Source organism: Aulonocara stuartgranti, assembly GCF_965226115.1.
Source record: "Aulonocara stuartgranti genome assembly, chromosome: 3".
Classification (NCBI taxonomy): Eukaryota; Metazoa; Chordata; class Actinopteri; order Cichliformes; family Cichlidae; genus Aulonocara; species Aulonocara stuartgranti.
Window position 1 is genome coordinate 39,744,657 of NC_138941.1, and position 17,378 is coordinate 39,762,034.

The 17,378-nt window shown below is 39.6% G+C and overlaps 2 protein-coding genes across 5 annotated transcripts; one reads left to right on the top strand and one right to left on the bottom strand.

Moving 5' to 3' along the window:
* Positions 1–3,900: 3,900 nt before the first annotated feature.
* Positions 3,901–7,625, bottom strand: LOC309703242 (uncharacterized protein). 4 transcript variants are annotated; one of them, XM_082527974.1, is made up of 8 exons: positions 7,608–7,625; positions 7,351–7,470; positions 7,140–7,258; positions 6,347–6,530; positions 6,149–6,249; positions 5,489–5,641; positions 4,131–5,403; positions 3,901–3,973 (listed from the first exon to the last, which is right to left on the bottom strand). In XM_082527974.1, exons 4-7 carry the CDS (start codon positions 6,501–6,503, stop codon positions 4,942–4,944), a joined length of 873 nt encoding a protein of 290 aa, XP_082384100.1. In that variant the 5' UTR covers positions 6,504–6,530; positions 7,140–7,258; positions 7,351–7,470; positions 7,608–7,625; the 3' UTR covers positions 3,901–3,973; positions 4,131–4,941. The 4 variants fall into 4 exon arrangements, with proteins under 4 accessions (XP_082384100.1, XP_082384099.1, XP_082384102.1 ...); XM_082527973.1 differs by lacking the exon at positions 7,608–7,625 and having other exon boundaries at positions 7,351–7,607; XM_082527976.1 differs by lacking the exon at positions 7,608–7,625 and having other exon boundaries at positions 6,941–7,258; positions 7,351–7,607.
* A 570-nt stretch (positions 7,626–8,195) lies between these two features.
* Positions 8,196–16,484, top strand: LOC309703232 (ubiquitin carboxyl-terminal hydrolase 47). The gene is made up of 12 exons (XM_082527955.1): positions 8,196–8,375; positions 8,507–8,591; positions 9,173–9,275; positions 10,729–10,841; positions 10,940–11,010; positions 11,081–11,206; positions 13,426–13,521; positions 13,609–13,737; positions 14,223–14,351; positions 14,461–14,498; positions 14,798–14,829; positions 14,914–16,484. Exons 2-12 carry the CDS (start codon positions 8,519–8,521, stop codon positions 15,159–15,161), a joined length of 1,158 nt encoding a protein of 385 aa, XP_082384081.1. The 5' UTR covers positions 8,196–8,375; positions 8,507–8,518; the 3' UTR covers positions 15,162–16,484.
* The last annotated feature ends 894 nt before the right edge of the window (positions 16,485–17,378 follow it).

The following is a 17,378-nucleotide window of genomic DNA, read 5'->3' on the forward strand; positions in this document are numbered from 1 at the left end:
GTGTCCTTGGGCAAGACATTTCACCTACGACCTACTGGTGATGGCCAGAGGGGAATTATAAAGTGGAATTGTAAAGCACTTTAAGGGTCTCAAAAAGTGCTATATGAATGCAATCCATTATTATTTAAACCAACTGTTAACTGTATATTTCTGTACATTTAAATATTATTATTCATATTGCTGCATTCATTGACCTTGTTTATAGGTAATTTCATTTTCATTATTTAATCACGTTAAATTGTTCCTAATTCAATGTTTAAAAGCACTTGAAAAAGGCAGAATCCCATGTAAAATTATGGCAACAAACTGTATTGTCATTACTGAAAATAACTGTATTTTCATGAGAAAGTTATTTTCTGGTATTTTCTGGTAGTATTTTGGTGCCCCAGCTGCCAGAATATTACGTTTTTTTAGGATTTTCTTTTTTACGGTGTAGGAGGAAAGACATGAGCTGTGATCTTAAAAAAGCAATTGTTTCTGCCCATCGGTCTGGGAACGGCATATCCAAAAATTTGAGGTCCATATAAACTTCCAAGAACTACGTCTCTAAAGGCCTCAGTTAGCATGTAAAATGTTAATTTGATGACAGTAAAATTAGAAAATGAATGAAGAAGTTTGGCTTGTTTATCAGAATCAGAATCAGAATACTTTATCAATCCTGAAGGAAATTAGGGTTACAGCAGGCAGCACGCTAATGGCGCATGCGCACTTACAAAGGAACCTTCTGACCAACTTTACACAAACATCACATTGGGGAGACATGTCAGAAAGGTAGGCTGATAGGAAAAAAAACAATGAAAATACAAAACATGAGGTAAGAGGAGGAGAAAAAAAAACTCCACTCAGATTGAGCTCCTAGTGGGAGAACAGTTTGATAACAGAAAAAACACCTCAGCACAAAAGCACATGACTATCAATACATCATAGAAACACAAGACAAGCAACAGGGGCGGGTAAAGGGTAAGAGAGAGCCGGTGTAGACAGCGCATCCGGTTCTGCAGCATGTCTGCGCTGGTCCAGTCGACTGCCATCTTCCCAGGTAAGGCACAAGCATCGAAGGTGTTTGGAAAGGGAGGGAGGATCAGTGTGTGCATATCAGTGTATGTGTGTGTTTGTGCGTGTCCATAGTTTAGCTGAGACAGTGTCCTTCGCCCCGCCAGGCTAAGTAAACAGTCTTCCAGCCAACCCAGGTGGCCTTGCATGGAATGAGGGGAACAGTCTAAACACAGTTGTTATCAGGGTGTTTTGTTCAGCTCCAGCCTTGAAGCTGGCACTGAAGGGGTCTCCGCATGAAGTGATGATGGTTTTTACTTTAGTGCGAACAGCTCATATGAATTTCAAAGCTGTTCTAACAGTCCAACACTGGTCTCTCAATCTCCCGTTGGAGAGCCGCGAGCTTTCTATGGTGTTATCCAAACTTACGTTCCGTGATGTTGTCGTTCTTTTTGCTCAAAGAGCAGGTTCTGAGAGCTCACGACCGCAGTGCACTTGCCCAAGATGTGATCGAATTTGCGCTCAAAGGTGTTATTCGAGCTAGCCCCTCCAGATGTAATCCAGTTTTTCACTCAGAGGTCTTGTTCTGAGTATTCACGGCAGCCGTGCGTTCTCCAAGATCTTCTCCGTGCTGCACTCAATGAGCCCATTTTGAGAAACTCACGCCTCGTCCCATCATTTCAATCCCAGCGGGCAGCCTTGTGGGGGTTTGAACAGCCGGTTCCACTTCCTTAATTCTTCGGTAAGCCAGGGCCAAGCCTGCTCCGATCAGCAAGAACCCTGTTACCATGGTTCCGAATAGGTAGATATCTTCAGCACTCAGGCTCACCCGAGCCCAGACTTCTCGTTGAGAAGGGGTGTCAATTGCATTCAGAGACCAGTTGATCAAATCCATAATTCCTCTTTTAGGTTTTAGAGAACAGACTGTGAGAGAGTGTTCCAGGGAAAAGTAAGTAAAAACACAAGACAAGACAAGGACATAAGAAGCTAAGCAGGGAAGATAAGGGCAGGAGAGGAGAAAGTGCGACCGCCTTCGCTGAGAGCCTAATCTGGCCTCATGTTTAGAGGGGCTTTCAGGGGAAACTCGTGTCTCTTTAAGAAGAACCTGGCAGCACGGCATATGTTTGTAAAGTTGTATCTGAACAAGTCTTCTGGAACAACAACCTTTCAACAGGTGAGACAAAAGTGCAAATGTTTGACTGTAACACACAGCTCCATGTTTCAAGAAAGTGTAACACAGCATCTCAGCACAAACACCTCATAACATAAGTTCCAAAGGTAGTGCAATAAAAACACATATTTTCAAAATAAAGCAATAAATCTGTGAGCAGCACTGATAACCTAAATAAAACAATTCAGCCTTCCATTATTGCAACTGGTGGAAAGCAACAGCAAGTAAAAAAAAAAAAAGTTAATGTTTACGTATAATTCCCAAAACTTATCTCAACCAAAAACTGGCGCATGACCAGGTCCAAAACAGACTTGATGCCAGAGATATGACTCAGAAATCTGCTGATGACCTGGCTTCATTATTAAACCAATAAACCATTGAAGTATACAGCATCCATATCCTAATCACACATTAGAAACTGTGCTTGTGTTGCTTTTTCTACTGGCTGACGAAAAACATAAAATATTTTTTCACATTTATTTGGGAGTTGGGAACACCTTGCTTGCTGACCCACATCTTGCCCATAGTTAGAACTGAATCGTCACTTACAGTGTGCCGAAGCACTCCACAGGAGGAAGTTGTTTACCTGAATACCCAAATGGGCGGCGACTGCTGGGATTTTGTCTCTCGGACAAGATAGTTGAAGTTAAAAGCCTTGATAAAAGTCTTATTGAAGTGGAGACAGATCCAGCTCTTAGTGCTAAAATGTCCGTCCAGCTGAAAGTAAACGGACCGAGGGGAGAGGAGAAGATAGTCGATATTTGTGACAATATGGACCAGATGAAGGCCCTCACTGTGATGGAGCTGAAAAGCAAAATCGCCAAAGCGCTGGTGATAAGTAAGCATGACTTTTCTTATCATCTGCTTTTACATTTTTATAGAAATGCAAATGTCATACTTTTATTGAACAGCAGATTCTGTTTACAGAACTCTCTATTTAAATGCAGTGCAAGTGCAGTGTCTATTTATGTTGTCTTCAGCCAATCAGACAACACACACAATAACCACAAACATGACTTTTAGTGGTCTACAGCAGATATAATGATTTAATAATGAAAATTGTCTTCTAAGTGGAAACTTTCTTTGAAAAAATACAAATCAAATCATCTTGTGCTAGTATCACTAACTCATCAGATCACATACATTAAACAATCCAAATATTAGCTTTGCTGATCTACTCTAAAAGGCCTGAAGCAAGCCCAGCTCTTTAAAGCTCTTCTCTCTGCTTCTGCTCAGTTGGTGAAATGCGGGTGGTGTTCAGGACGAAGCCGCTGGAGGACAAAGCCCTGCTGGTGTCTTATGGGATTAAGCACATGTCCGTCATCCACACACTGCTGATGCTGCCTGGTGGAGGAGATCGACCCGCATGAAGGAACACGACAGACTCTGCACTGACAAAATCATTTATTGTGAAGTCTTTATTGTGATCTCATATGCACTCACATGATCATATTATTGTTATGTACTTACTGCTGTCCCTTTTTTGGTCTTTATTTTTCATATAATAAAATACATCATGTTTGTAGCACACTGCATAATGCGTTTCATATCTTATTTTTGAGACACTTTAAGAAATCAGATGTTTAGCTGGACTTTTGCTAGAGAGATCATTTCAATAAAACTCTTCCATGTTTTTTGTGCTATCTTGTTTCTTTAAACTCCAGATTACAACAGAGGAATCTGGATGTTACAATATTTACAGAAACAGATCGCTGCTAAAAGCAGACAGTTACTGGGTGACTTCAAAACATAAAAGGCAGAAACCAGTGCCTGATCCAAGATAAGAATGTGATCTGAAAGACAGCTCTACTGAGGCAATACTTATAATCAGTGTTGGGCAAGTTACTTTGAAAAAGTAATTAATTATAGTTACTAGTTACTTCTTCAAAAAAGTAACTGAGTTACAATATTCTAAAAGTAATTAATTACTTGAAAAGTAATGTGCATAAAATGAATTTTCATTCACATGTTTTAGGACAAATTTTTTCTTTTAAAAAGACGCACGATTTATTTATTATTGTTAAAGTTTACTGCAGTTAACAATCTTGTTTGACACGTGAGGAGAAAAGGGGATTCCTAGGGTACAAGGAAAATTTAAAAAGTGAGAAATTATCCAAAAAGTTATTTTAAAAGTCTATAAAAGTCTGGTGCACATTCTTCAGATTTCTGGTGTAGAATTTTTTTCATTAAATATTAGAAAGTGAATTCTGTATTAGAAAATGAAGAAATTCTTTCAAATAATAGAAGTAAAACACTTAATTTTAGAATGCTAATATATTAATTTGATGATTACTGGTCTTAATCTGATTTATTGCTGTATTTGAGACACAGAAAGTCCATGCATTAGATCAGCGGTCTCCAACCTTTTTTGCGCCACGGACCGGTTTATACCCGACAATATTTTCATGGACCGGCCTTTAAGGTGTCGCGGATAAATACAACAAAATAAAACTAGTACCGGTACCGAAAAAAAGAAGATTTATTCATAACACACGTGAAAAGACCCAGGAAAACCGAGTAAACGATAAAAACAAAATAACGCTGAAAACCGATAAAAACCCTGAAAACTATACATTTCACACCTGAGCCTCAACTCTCACGGCCCGGTACCAAACGACTCACGGACCGGTACCGGTCCGAGGCCCGGGGGTTGGGGACCGCTGCATTAGATTGTGGTAACTGTAGCTTAGTGGTAAATTTTAAATCAGGCTTTACCAACTTACCGAGCTGTTAGTTTTTCTATGTGAATCACACAATAACAACATTTCTGTAACAATCTAGTAATCATCCCACTGACACACTGGTATAGAAGTCTGTCTAGGTGCTACACCACTGGAACAAGGTTTGTAATATTCACTCGTCTCCAAACATTCCTCTTTCATTTTGAGGCAAACAAAGCAGAACTGCAACTTACAACGTGTACAGAAGATGTTTTTACACCCAGTTGTGTTATGTTCCACAAGGAAGCCACATGTGGGACAGGCACGGATAGAGGGACAGCCAGTGATGCCCTCCACATTCTGGAAGGTGATATCTGGACATTTTCTCAGAGTTTCTAAGGACTTATTGTTGCAGCCATGATTTTCACATCGGTTTGAACGTGGGGACGGACCTTTCCATTCCCTCAAACACTGCCAACAGAACGTAAAGGTCCGATTTAGATCAGCTGTGCACACTGTACATTCAGTACACAGATTACTGAAGTCAGTTCTCAGCACTGAAGACTTGCAGCCAGGACACTGTTAATAAAAAACGATTATTTATTTAATGCTCAACATTTGGACAAATATGGCGCAGAAATGCAGACTATGTAAATAAACTTACTGATTTAACATCAAAAACATCCTTAGAGTTGCTGAACATTTTCTTTTCAAAGTACTCGATTTCTTCCGGGGTTAGAAGAGCCATTTTACAAACCTCCTCAAAGGACCACTCAGTATGACATTCAGTTTGGCCGCACACAAACCTGCTCTCGCCCTGAAACACAATATACAAAAATATATATCAATCAGTGAAAGCAAAACATGTGGAACAAATAGCAACTGCTCACAATAGTATATAGATCCATTAACTGAGCCACAGTCCAGTCTCATGCCTATTAGATTCCATTCCTACCATACTAATGTGAATGCTTTATTTATTTATTTTTGGATTCTGAAGTAGCAATCCAGAAAGAAAGCTTGAGAACTACCAGACTAAGAAAACCCCCATTAATTAATTCCTGCGCTGATGACCCATTACTTAAACTCCTATAAAACTTATATAGTGCGTTTCTGCTCTATCTGGTAAAACAACATACAAACGTTCTTGACATCATGAGAGTTGTCAGTTCTGCCTTATAGTCCTGTAATGTTGAATTGGTGCCTTATTTTGTGACTGCAACTCAGTAGTTATGCAACTGAGTGCATAGTAATATACACTCAGTTCAAAAATCACTGTTAATTTATTTGGGGTTTGTGATTAGATGAACGTGTAATATCCTACCTGATTCAATAAGCTAAGACACCAGTTGGTGAGAGACATGGGAGTGACAGCATGGCCGCAAGACATCAGCGCTCTCAGAGACTTGAAGTCCTCATACAAGACTATGAGTGACACATGAAAAATCGCATTACTGTTGTACACTCTACTCAACATTATCTGTAGCCCAGTAAAGGTAGAATTCATAGTCTGAAGACTTACAGTCCAACTCATCATCTCCATCCACAAATGTAAGTGTAAAGTCGGATGGGTCGTAGCACTTCTCCTCCTCATATGTCAAACTGCTTCTGGAGTCTTGAGAGGGAGTTCTGCTCCTCTGATGAGAAATCTTTTTCTTTTTAGATAGTTTTAAACCCATCCTGACTCAGCGCCGCCTTCAGATCATCTACAACAAAACAAACAGAGATCTCGCTAAAAAGTTTTTTCTCTCTTATTTCATCCACTTTGGACTTCACTCCATCAGGGACTGTCACTATACCAGATATTCTACATGCATTCACATATGATTAACATGTATTTATTCCATGTTTTATTCTCTCACTACACTTTTCCTTTATGCTGGGTGCTTTGTCTAACACTACGTGTACAAGTAGACACAGGAAAGACAAAAGGAGCTCATGCACAACTATGTGTGTCTTGGTGCGCACGCATTACAGTCTATAGCATTAGAGTTTATTGATAATACTGCCATAAGAGAGCGTGGAAAAAGTCAAGCCTGACGCGTGGATTTCAAGAGTTTCGACAATATATCGCTGCTCAAATTCCGATTAGATCAAAGTAATCTATGTTACTCACTTTGACGCGGAATAATCTTCGTCATCTTTCGACGTCTTGACTTGCTTTGGAAATAGCTCCCAAATGAAAGTTATCCCGATGCGCAGACGGATCTTAAAAGCGAAAACCCTGAACTTTGTTTCAGACGAAACAACCAAATGGCCAATAGTACCCAACACTCCCATTATTTAATGCAAAACATGAAAACGGAGGTAATTACCAGTAAGAGAGGAACTGCCAAAATCCAACGATGTCAGGATTCCCAAAATTGTCAAATATATACTCGCAAGGAAATTCTTGTCCCACAAGACACAACCGCAATAGTCGTCTTTCCATCATCTGTTAGAACAAAGCACATCAAACAAAAACAGTGTACCTGATGACTAAAGTTTTAACATGAAGACTTGCCAAACAGAGATCCGGACGGTGACCTTTTCTTATTTTTCAAAGAAGAACAGAAGCCGCAGCTGCCCGCAGGTCGAACCCGCGACGTTGTTTTCTTGGTCATGTGGTCGCGGTATGACGCGTAGTGATCCAGTCAGAGTCTCTCGCTACAACACAACAGATAGGGATCATTTTAATTTAACAGAGAAAACAAATCCATGGCTGTTTGTTGTTTGACGTTACATTTTATCACCAAATTTTCGTGAACAGTCAAAGAGGCTCCACTCCAATCACATACATTTACCTCAGCCTGTTTTTTTTCTCTTTTCTTTTTCTCTTTTTTTAAATAACACACTAAATAACACTAATCCATTCGCGTCTGCCTATATGCAAAGGATGTCTTCTTTCACTTGCGTGTGTGGACACACAAAGTTCACCACTCTGCCCTCCTCCCCATGTCGGAAAAAACAACCTTTCATGGGTGTCAGATCGGGCCCAAGTGAATTAAATTTCCTCATGAGACCGCGAGAACGAGGCTCGTAAAGAGCTCCGCATGTTGTTGTTATGATGTAAATACAAAAATGGGATACACAATCTATACTCATTCTGTAATAATAATAATAATAATAATAATAATAATAATAGTTGTAAACTCGAAAAATTTCGTCTCATCTAAACATAAAAAGGAAGAGGAACTCAGTCCATTTGATGGAAATGTAAACACTGACGAGCTGCATTCAAAATCACAATGTTTTAAAAATTACGCTAAGGTGTATCAAACAGTGTCTGCCAATATTTTATGACCACTTGGACTTTTGCATGGAGACTCTCCAGTGCATCATGTGCCCTCTGGGCGGATTTCAAGCTGACACGAATGAGTAGGCTGCTCCCCTGTGCCTGCGTGCGCAACAATCCCATGGCGCGCGCAGTAAAAAATCTCGACTTTCTTCTCTTTAAAATATAAAATAATCATTGTATGGAGCCTGTTCTTAAATAGAAAGTTCAATCTGAACTTGCAGCAAACAGCGACATCGGCGGATCTATTTTTAAACCAAGACAACAAGAAAAGAAGGTGAGCCGATAGTTCAAAGTCGAAACTATTCCTGGGTGAAAATATGGAATATGAGATGGTGCAACAAAGAGCTGGATATTTTTAACAAATAAACTCAGATTTAAAAAAAAGCAAAACAATTTATCCTCAAGGAGAAATTCAAGATGATCAGCTCCAGGAAACGGAACCTGGAAGAAGTGAACACAGAAGAGACGAAAAAACTAAGAGAGGATGCAGGTGAGTTAAAGTCTTTTATACTGAACACTTGCTGGACAAAAATTAAAGAAATAAAACTAAAGCACCGCATACACAGGATTTATAAAGCCGATTTATAAAGCTGTAACTGTCACAGAAAAGAAACATCTTTAAACCATGTCCCCATAAGGCCCAGGCTACATTATACATTCAGAGACCACTTTATTAGGCACACCTGTTCAACTATTCTATAAGGCATCTAATAGCCAGTCACATGGCACCAACCCACTGCATGTAGACATGGTCAAGATGACCTGCTGACGTCCAGATGAACATCAAAACCAGGAAGAAAAATAGTTTAAGTGACTTTGAATCGTTGATGCTTTGAAATATTTCAGAAACTGCTGATCTACTGGAATTTGCCCACACAATCTCACGTCACATAAGAGTTTTCATAAATAGATACAACAAACCTATTGGTCTGTCAAAAACTGTCAAATTAATTCCTTATATATGCTTTAAATATGCATCATTTTTGTGGCTGAGGTCTTTAAATTTTTTGTAATCTTTTCTACAGTCATTTATAAAAAAAATGCTATTTTTTCTTTCTTTTACCCCCAAAGTAATCCAGCAGAAGAAATTTCATGGCCTGAAAAATCAAGGAGCCACATGTTATCTCAACAGCATAATGCAAGTTTTCTTCATGACACCTGAGATTCATGACAGGTGGGAGATTTTAGATTGCTTATATTTCACATCTGATGCTAATTAGAAACAAATAAACAAACAAATATACCCCTCTTCTGTGGAACCAGCTTCCAGTTTGGATTCAGGGGACAGACACAATCTCTTCTTTTAAGATTAGGCTTAAAACTTTCTTTTATGTCATAGCTTGTAGTTAGGACTGGATCAGGTGATCCTCAATCCTCCTTTATTTATTATTTTATTTCCCACTGTCGCCAAGTGCTTGCTCACATAGCAACAATCGAATTGAACTGAAAGTGAACAAAATTGAAGCGTTTATGCCACTGAGAATTATTTTGATTCATCAGGCCCTGAGTTTTATAAGCTCAGATATGTTATTACAAGATTTCTGGTCATGTTAAACTTTCTTCATATTTAGAAAATGTCACACAGAATAAATATTCTTTGGTTTGAGAATTATTTTTAGGAATCATATTACTCTCAACCAGCTGCTATACTGAAAGAAAACAAGAGACGTGAAAAAAAAGTTTCATCTAGTGGTGAATCGGTTCTTCTATCTTTCCCCACCTGCACTCCACCTCGTTTTATTTGAAGTGAGGTGGAGTGCAAACTATGGTCCTCCTCCATTCTTAGAGAAAAGTAAGCAGTTATTATCTGCCATGTGATTGAAGTGGAGCTTGTGCAAAACCATTGGTTCATCAGGTTATTGTAGTCACAATGTGATTATGATGGGGGCAAATGCATGGTTAATCAAATGTATGATCAGTCCCCTGCTGTGGGTTGTTGACTGTTCATTCATCACATAACTGGTATGAAAGCTTCATTTTCATCTACATTATTTTACGAATAGTTCGCAAAGCAGCAAACTTTCTGAACCCAAAACAGTGACTCCCAGTCATTACTTGGTTTTCTTTCATAAAAAGGAGTAAAAAAATAACTTTATGTAAAAAAAACAAACAAAAAACATCCAAAAAGCTTTTGTTTACTTCGCTTATCAACTTTTGAGCCTAGAGTGCAACTGTTCTGATTGTTCTTTATGACAGTCTGGTGTGTTGTGCTGCTATCAGCAAATGTAAACCTGATCTTCTGACCCCAGTCACAAATAAGGAGTTGACTCTAGAGGTCTTACAGAGTTAGATTTTGTTTGTTTTCAACTTCAGTCCCCATGAATGCAACTCTTGGTTTAATAGAGGCAGTTTTTTTTATTTTTTATTTTTTTAGGATATGCATTTTACCCCCTAATATCTTTAAAGAAAAATGTAAATTTAGGAAGCCCCTTGAGTTATTAATTGGGTGTCAAATCAGTCAAAGTGTTTAATTTCGAATTTTTTTGTCAGAAATGAAAGAAATCAAATGACTGAATAACATTGTTCTTGGTCACAAGCCTGTATTTGAAATTAGATAAAATATTAACAACATGGTGAATGGACCATAAAAAGTCAATATTAACTAAGAAATATCTGTTTTCCTGAAGGTTGGATCCAGAATCACAGAAAATAGACCAAGAGCTGAGAAACATCTTTGAACGTCTGAAGAAAGGAACGTGTGGAACAGAAAAGATAACAAAAACTTTGGAGATCCATAATGGTGAGATGACCAGTTGGTAAAACATAAACATCAAAGGTAAACTCAAAGAAAAGGTCACATAGTGGCTGTGCTGAGTAACATTTACATGTAATTTTCAGTTTCTCAGCAGCGTGATGCTGCTGACTGCCTGGATCTGATTTTATGTAAGGTCAGCCCCCGTGTCTCTGAGGTGAGAATCTTACCATCCAAATAACATTGAGAAACCAGAATGTTTTCTAACTGATATTTCTGTGTTAAAGCTTTTTGAGGGTCAGCTGACGTACACAACAAAATGCTCCAAAGGCCACGTCATCAATGAAGAGACAAATCCTTTCTGGACTCTTCCACTGTCACTCAGAGACAACCCTGATGAAATATACAGCATGGTAAGCAGCAGCCAGGGCTCAGACTGCACCCCTGGTCATGCTGGTTTTGAGTTAATAAAGAGATAATTCTGTCATTGGTACAGAAAAGATGTTTATTCTAACATACACTGTGGTGTAATCTGGATACATCATCAGTGATGTTCCCGGGCTCATCAGGTGCTTCAGGTCTCTTTTCTTTTTTTCTTTTTTTTTTGCCTGTCCCGTTTGGCTCTTTTGCCATCAGAATTATTGTCTAAAGGCGAAGAAAGATCCATCCATCCATCCATTCGCTTCCGCTTATCCTTTTCAGGGTCGCGGGGGGTGCTGGAGCCTATCCCAGCTGTCATAGGGCGAGAGGCAGGGTACACCCTGGACAGGTCGCCAGTCTGTCGCAGGGCCAACACACAAGGACAGACAACCATTCACACTCACATTCATTCACACACTCACACCTAGTGGCAATTTGGATTATCCAATTAACCTATCCCCACAAGCTGCATGTCTTTGGACGGTGGGAGGAAGCCGGAGTACCCGGAGAGAACCCACGCAAACACGGGGAGAACATGCAAACTACTTTACCAAATTGACCATCCCAGCCTTGCCGTAATGGTCTATTTGATTCATCTTTTATTGTTTATTTTATTTATTTTTTATTTTCACTTGTTAGATACGGGACAGACTTGAATGAGGAAAAGAAAAGGGAGAAAGGAAAAGGGGAAAAAAACAGTGGAGAAGAGGGGCGGGGATAAAGGGCAAAAAAACCAAAAACCAACTAAATAAGCAGACAAAAAATACATATATCAATCACCTGGATCACCTGTTGAGAAAGAAAAAAGAAAACAAGCAGAAGAAAAGGAGAGCAATACAATAAACAACATCACGATGATCTATGGGAATATAACAGTAAATACTAAATATTAAACATTATTGTGCAGCACGTAAGATCGACAGCGCACAGTGTGCTTTGAGGTAGGAGCCAAAAAGGGTGTAGTTTGTGTGTGTGAGTCCCCGTGTGTACACCTGTGAGCATGAGCGCGCTTGTTTTTAAAAGGTTCCTTCATGTAATGATCTGCTAGAGGGTGTGGGGGGGGCCACAGCCCCGTCCTCCAGGGCATGAAGCAGGTATGGAGGAGATCAAAACTCCAGACATCCAGAGGCCCCCAGAACACAAGAGACCAAGGAAGACCAACAGAGGGGCAGCCGCGCCACTGTCCCAGAAAGAGCTGAGGAGAGCCCCAGATGAGGGGTCACTCAGCAGCCGCGGAGCAGAAGCCAGGGGGGGTTGCAGTGACGCGCCCGTGAGCTCCGCCGGCAGCCAGCTGTGCCAGAGTGACCGAGCTCCAGGCCGAGAGGCCGAGGGCATCCCACCCCGAACTGGCCCGAGCGAGCCCCAGGCTCCAGGCCCCGATAAGCGGCCACCAAGGAGTGAGCCGGTGTGTACCTGGGCGCCCATCCTCGGACACAAAGAACCACCAACGCACCGATGTCTGAGGGAGTCCGCCACTGGCAGGGGAAGTGGTGGTGGGAGATAGGCCTCCATACCTTGGAGGGCCTGAGATGTCTCCAGAGAGGTGGCATCTGATACCCAACCTAACATATAGACACAGACATACAGGCACACACAGATACAAACATCCATTACCACCCTCATGCTCTCATATGGTGTTTCAGGTCTTAATATCAGACACCTTCTCCTCGGTGACCCAGCCATGGGGATCAGGCCCTGACTTGCGTCCAGGTAGCAGGCTCTACTGCATAACACCTTTCTTCAACCAGAGCTATTGGGAATCATTCACTTGACAGCTTTCCTCCTTCACAGTCTACAGATCCCCAAGAGCACTAGGACTACTCAGTGTATATACTGACTTGCAAAGCCCCCAACACGCCACCTCCATGGGGTCAGTGGGTGCTTTCAACCCTTGCCTCCAAAAATTGGCTACAAAGTATTTTGTCCACTTTCTTTCCTGGGCTTCCTCCACTCAGTCCTCCTGTGGGACCATCAACTCCAGCAGCGTGACTTGCTTAGACTCCTCAGACTCCCAGGACCATGTCAGGCCTGAGTATGGGGGTTACAATGAGCACGCTTAGTGTGCATGAAAGCTTTTCAGTTGTGTATGTAAAAGTGTTTTACTAGTTGGTTTCTGTAACCAACTCTTTCTTTAAGAGCTTGATTTCTGCCTCCCCCCCCCCCCTTCTTCTTCTTTTTTTTTTTTTAAATTGCAACATGTGTGTTTGTGCAGGAAGGAGGATTTGAAAAGATTTTCCAAACCAAGTCATACAGTGGAGACAACATGGTGTACTGTGGAGAATGTGAGAAAAAAACAGAAGCAACGAGTGTGAGTTTCTTAGTTTTTATTTTATTTTAAAGCAGAGCCTGTTAGTCAAACTCTGCTGTGTGTAATCATCTCTCTTGTGGTTTTTAGAAATGTGAGATGGTGAAGTTTCCTCACATCTTGATTCTACTCCTGAAGAGATTTGGCTTTGACTACTACACCATGTCAGATTTCAAGTCCGACTGCTGTGTCGCTGTGCCATCTGAAATGACAACAAACGTAAGGAGAAGTCACTCTGAAACCTGCTCTTATGTTTTTGTTTCTATAAACTTAGAACAAAACTAAGGAAATTTGTGATTGGTCAATTGTTTCTTTGTTGTAACTGGCAACTAATCTTATATCTGTTGGAAAGCCTGTTTATTTCTCCTTTAAATGCTCCCACATTTGTAAGGAAATGCGTTTGTAGGGTGAGCAGCAGTTACACCCATGAAAAACCTGCCAGATCTTCACTGTCAATGTCAAACAGTTTACTCTGCTAATGACTCTTGCATGGTGTTGTTTATTAGTTTGGGTGAAAGAAGGCTGAAGAAATAAGAAAGGTCCATGCTCACAGGTGCTGAGAATCTGGTACCTGGGGTACCAAAGCTGAGATTTATTACCAAGAAGCATTGTTAGGGCAAAGAAATAATCAGTCAAACACAGATTTCCTTACTTTTTGCGGTAATTTTATATGTTCTTATGTCTGACTGCGTGCTCTGTTGTAGGGCAAAAAGTACAAAGTGTATGGGATAGTGAATCACATGGGCAGTCTGAGAGGTGGACATTACACAGCCACTGTGCTGTTCAGGGAGGACCACACCTGGTATGACTGTGATGACTGTAATGTGACAAAGGTGACTGATTAAATAGAACTGAAATATGGGTCATATTTAAAACCTACAGAAAGTGTTACAACTGCAGGGCTCATTTTAATGTTAATCTTGGTTTTGTTGATGTGTGCAGGCTGAAGAACAGCTGTTTGCAAAAACCAAGACATACAAGTAAGTTTAATTTTGTTTAACAAGTCTGACACAGCAGACAGTTTACATCTAGAGCTGTTTGTGAGCTTTATTTACTAAACCTTCACAAAATGATTTTTTTTTTCACCAGTGGTTTTGCGACCGAGTGTTTTGTGTGTTTTCGTTTTATTCTTTGATTATTGTTATTTTCTCAGGCAGTTATTTTTACCACTTGTTGGGGCACTTTAATGTCTTTAATAAGCATGTATGACTGATGGATTACTGAACATTGTTGAATTTCCTTCTTGCTCTGTGTGAACTTCAAAATGATGGTTCGACAGTTCCAGGACTGCATATCTGGTGATGTACAGAGGTAAGATCACAAAACTACTGAACATCAAGAAATCGTTTAAGAAGTTCATTCAACACTGACAAATAATTACTGTCTTTTGTGAAGCCTCGGAGAGAGAGCCAGAGGAATTGAAAGAACAACAGAGGACCAGGAGAAGAGTGGGGGAAAAGGATGAACCAAAGAAAAGAAGAGTGCATGAATATATAAAGAAATCTGGAGAAAAGAACATCCACGACGATGCCCTGCAACCTGGCAAGAGTTCAGAGATAAAGAGGAATACTTTTTTGATCACTGGTTTTTTGGCCTTAATTGTAATACTTGCAATGATACTCACAGCTCTAAGCAGAAACTGATGGAGAGGAAGAAAGTCACCAGAGTTTATGGTTTTGAACATTTCAGCTTGTAACAGAACCAGTTTTGTCAAGGGAGCAATGAAAATGTTATAATTGCCTTTCACAGATAACTATGGTCGATGTTATGAACGCAACTTTGTAGAAGCCATTTAAATAATTGTAAAATCAGTTGTTTGAAGTGTGCAGCTCAAAGAAGTTGCTGTGGTGATGATGATGATGATGATGATGTGGATGAATTTTAATCACAAAAGAAAAAATTCAGGCATCAAAATTGTATTTTTCACATTGTCACTGTAAATTCTGGCGCACAAACACAGCCATGACATGCAATACCAAGATTTCATTAGCAATAAACGATTAAATAATAACTGTTGTAATCATAAAGTTTTCCCCAAAATTATAAAAAATGATTTTCCAAATAAATAAAGGGTCCCACTCCACAGTGAGTGATAGTGACAGAACAATATCATATATTTGTTTGACGTGCAATTTACAGTTCACCCAGAAGGAGGCAGTGATCCAATAATGTAACTAGAATGGTTATGGATATGTAATCTCTCATTATTAATATTTAGCAACTTATATATTTACTTATATATTTCTGGCTTTAATATTACATAATAGAAACTGTAAAAGTAAGTTTATTACCTACTGTTGTTGCCTGAAACCACAAAGACCATCAGCTGTAAGAGCGGTATGTTGACATAGCCTATAGGCTACTTATAAACACTGACAACCTTTCAATTGATATTCTACACATTGTCATCCAGTTTCTGAATCCTGCAGACAATATTAATTGCAGTGTCCTGCCTTAATTTTTAGAGCTCACCATCCAAGCCAAGCGTCCAACAGTCCAAAAGCAAAGTGTAGCTGAGCGTCATAGTAGAGACTGAGCTGCTGCTGTCAGATGTTCTCTCATCATCAAAATCTCTTGTGAAAGGTAGCTTGTATTTTCATCTTTAGCCACCTTCAGCCACCAGGTGGGCCTTCTTCATATTTACTTTCTAATAGTTTACTCTGTATATCAGGTGTGTAAATTAAAGCAATTAAAGGTGCTGCTAGTTAGAGACATTGTGGAATTTGTTGTGCATGTGGACTACTCAGATTTAATTTGTAAGGCACTTATACAGTTGCTGACTAATATACAAAATGTCTATGTTGTACACATTTAATGTTATTCCTTATCACTTTCTGATCAGAAACACACGACACCATGTTTTCAGCCTCACTGTGATGGACTAAGTCCTCCTGATCTACAATCACTGCTGCATCAAGTGCTTCTTTTCAGTCCACACTAACAACATACACTAATCTACATATTCACTGTGAACATGTAGATTAGTGAATGTTGTAAAAAGAAACAAACAAAACAAAAATTTGAGTATAGCTTCCCATATAACTTTTTCATTTTCCCACCGAAAAACTGAAACTATTCATGTTTTTAATACGATTTTACTCCCCCACCTTCCCTCTCCCTTTTTAAAAGCAGCTGAGATGCAACGTGATACATGATATAGGCAACAATCATTAAAATCAGAAAGCCTAAACATGCACTGTTTACCAGAAATCTCACATATGCTCTCTAACCCTGTGTTAGTTACTATATATGTCTAAAAACACATCTTTACTAATTGTAATGTTCATTTTATAATACATGGACAAAGTCCCAAAAGATTTGGATCATTTGACTAAACTGGAAAATCACATGCCTTTCTCCAGTTTAACAACGTTGGATGGAATGGTATCAAGAGAATATAATTTTGTATTTGTGGCTGTTCCTGAGTTTTTTCATTGCAAACATTATCCTGCATCATACATAAATCAGCTACTCTAAAAGATTAAAAAAAAGCTGGAAAAATAAACAAATGACTTCAATACAACTTTCTTGGGAATACTTATTTACACACTAATTAATCATTATTTACAATCTTTGATACTTAGTACTGAACTCTAAATAGGTTTGATAAAAGTCTTAAAATGTAAAGGAAGACCCAAAGATGACACAGTTCAGTCTCAGCTGGCAAAGATGATGCATTTTGTCCTTTGGTGTATCATATTTCAGTCCTGCTGTGCATCGATGATGATATCTGTCAGCCACCGTGGACCTTCGCCACCATCTGCACCACAGACGAGGGTTTGATCCCATACTCCGACAGAGATGCAGAGTCATCGTCCAGCGGCTTTCCTGAGACAATCAGCCGGAATTCAGCCACAAGA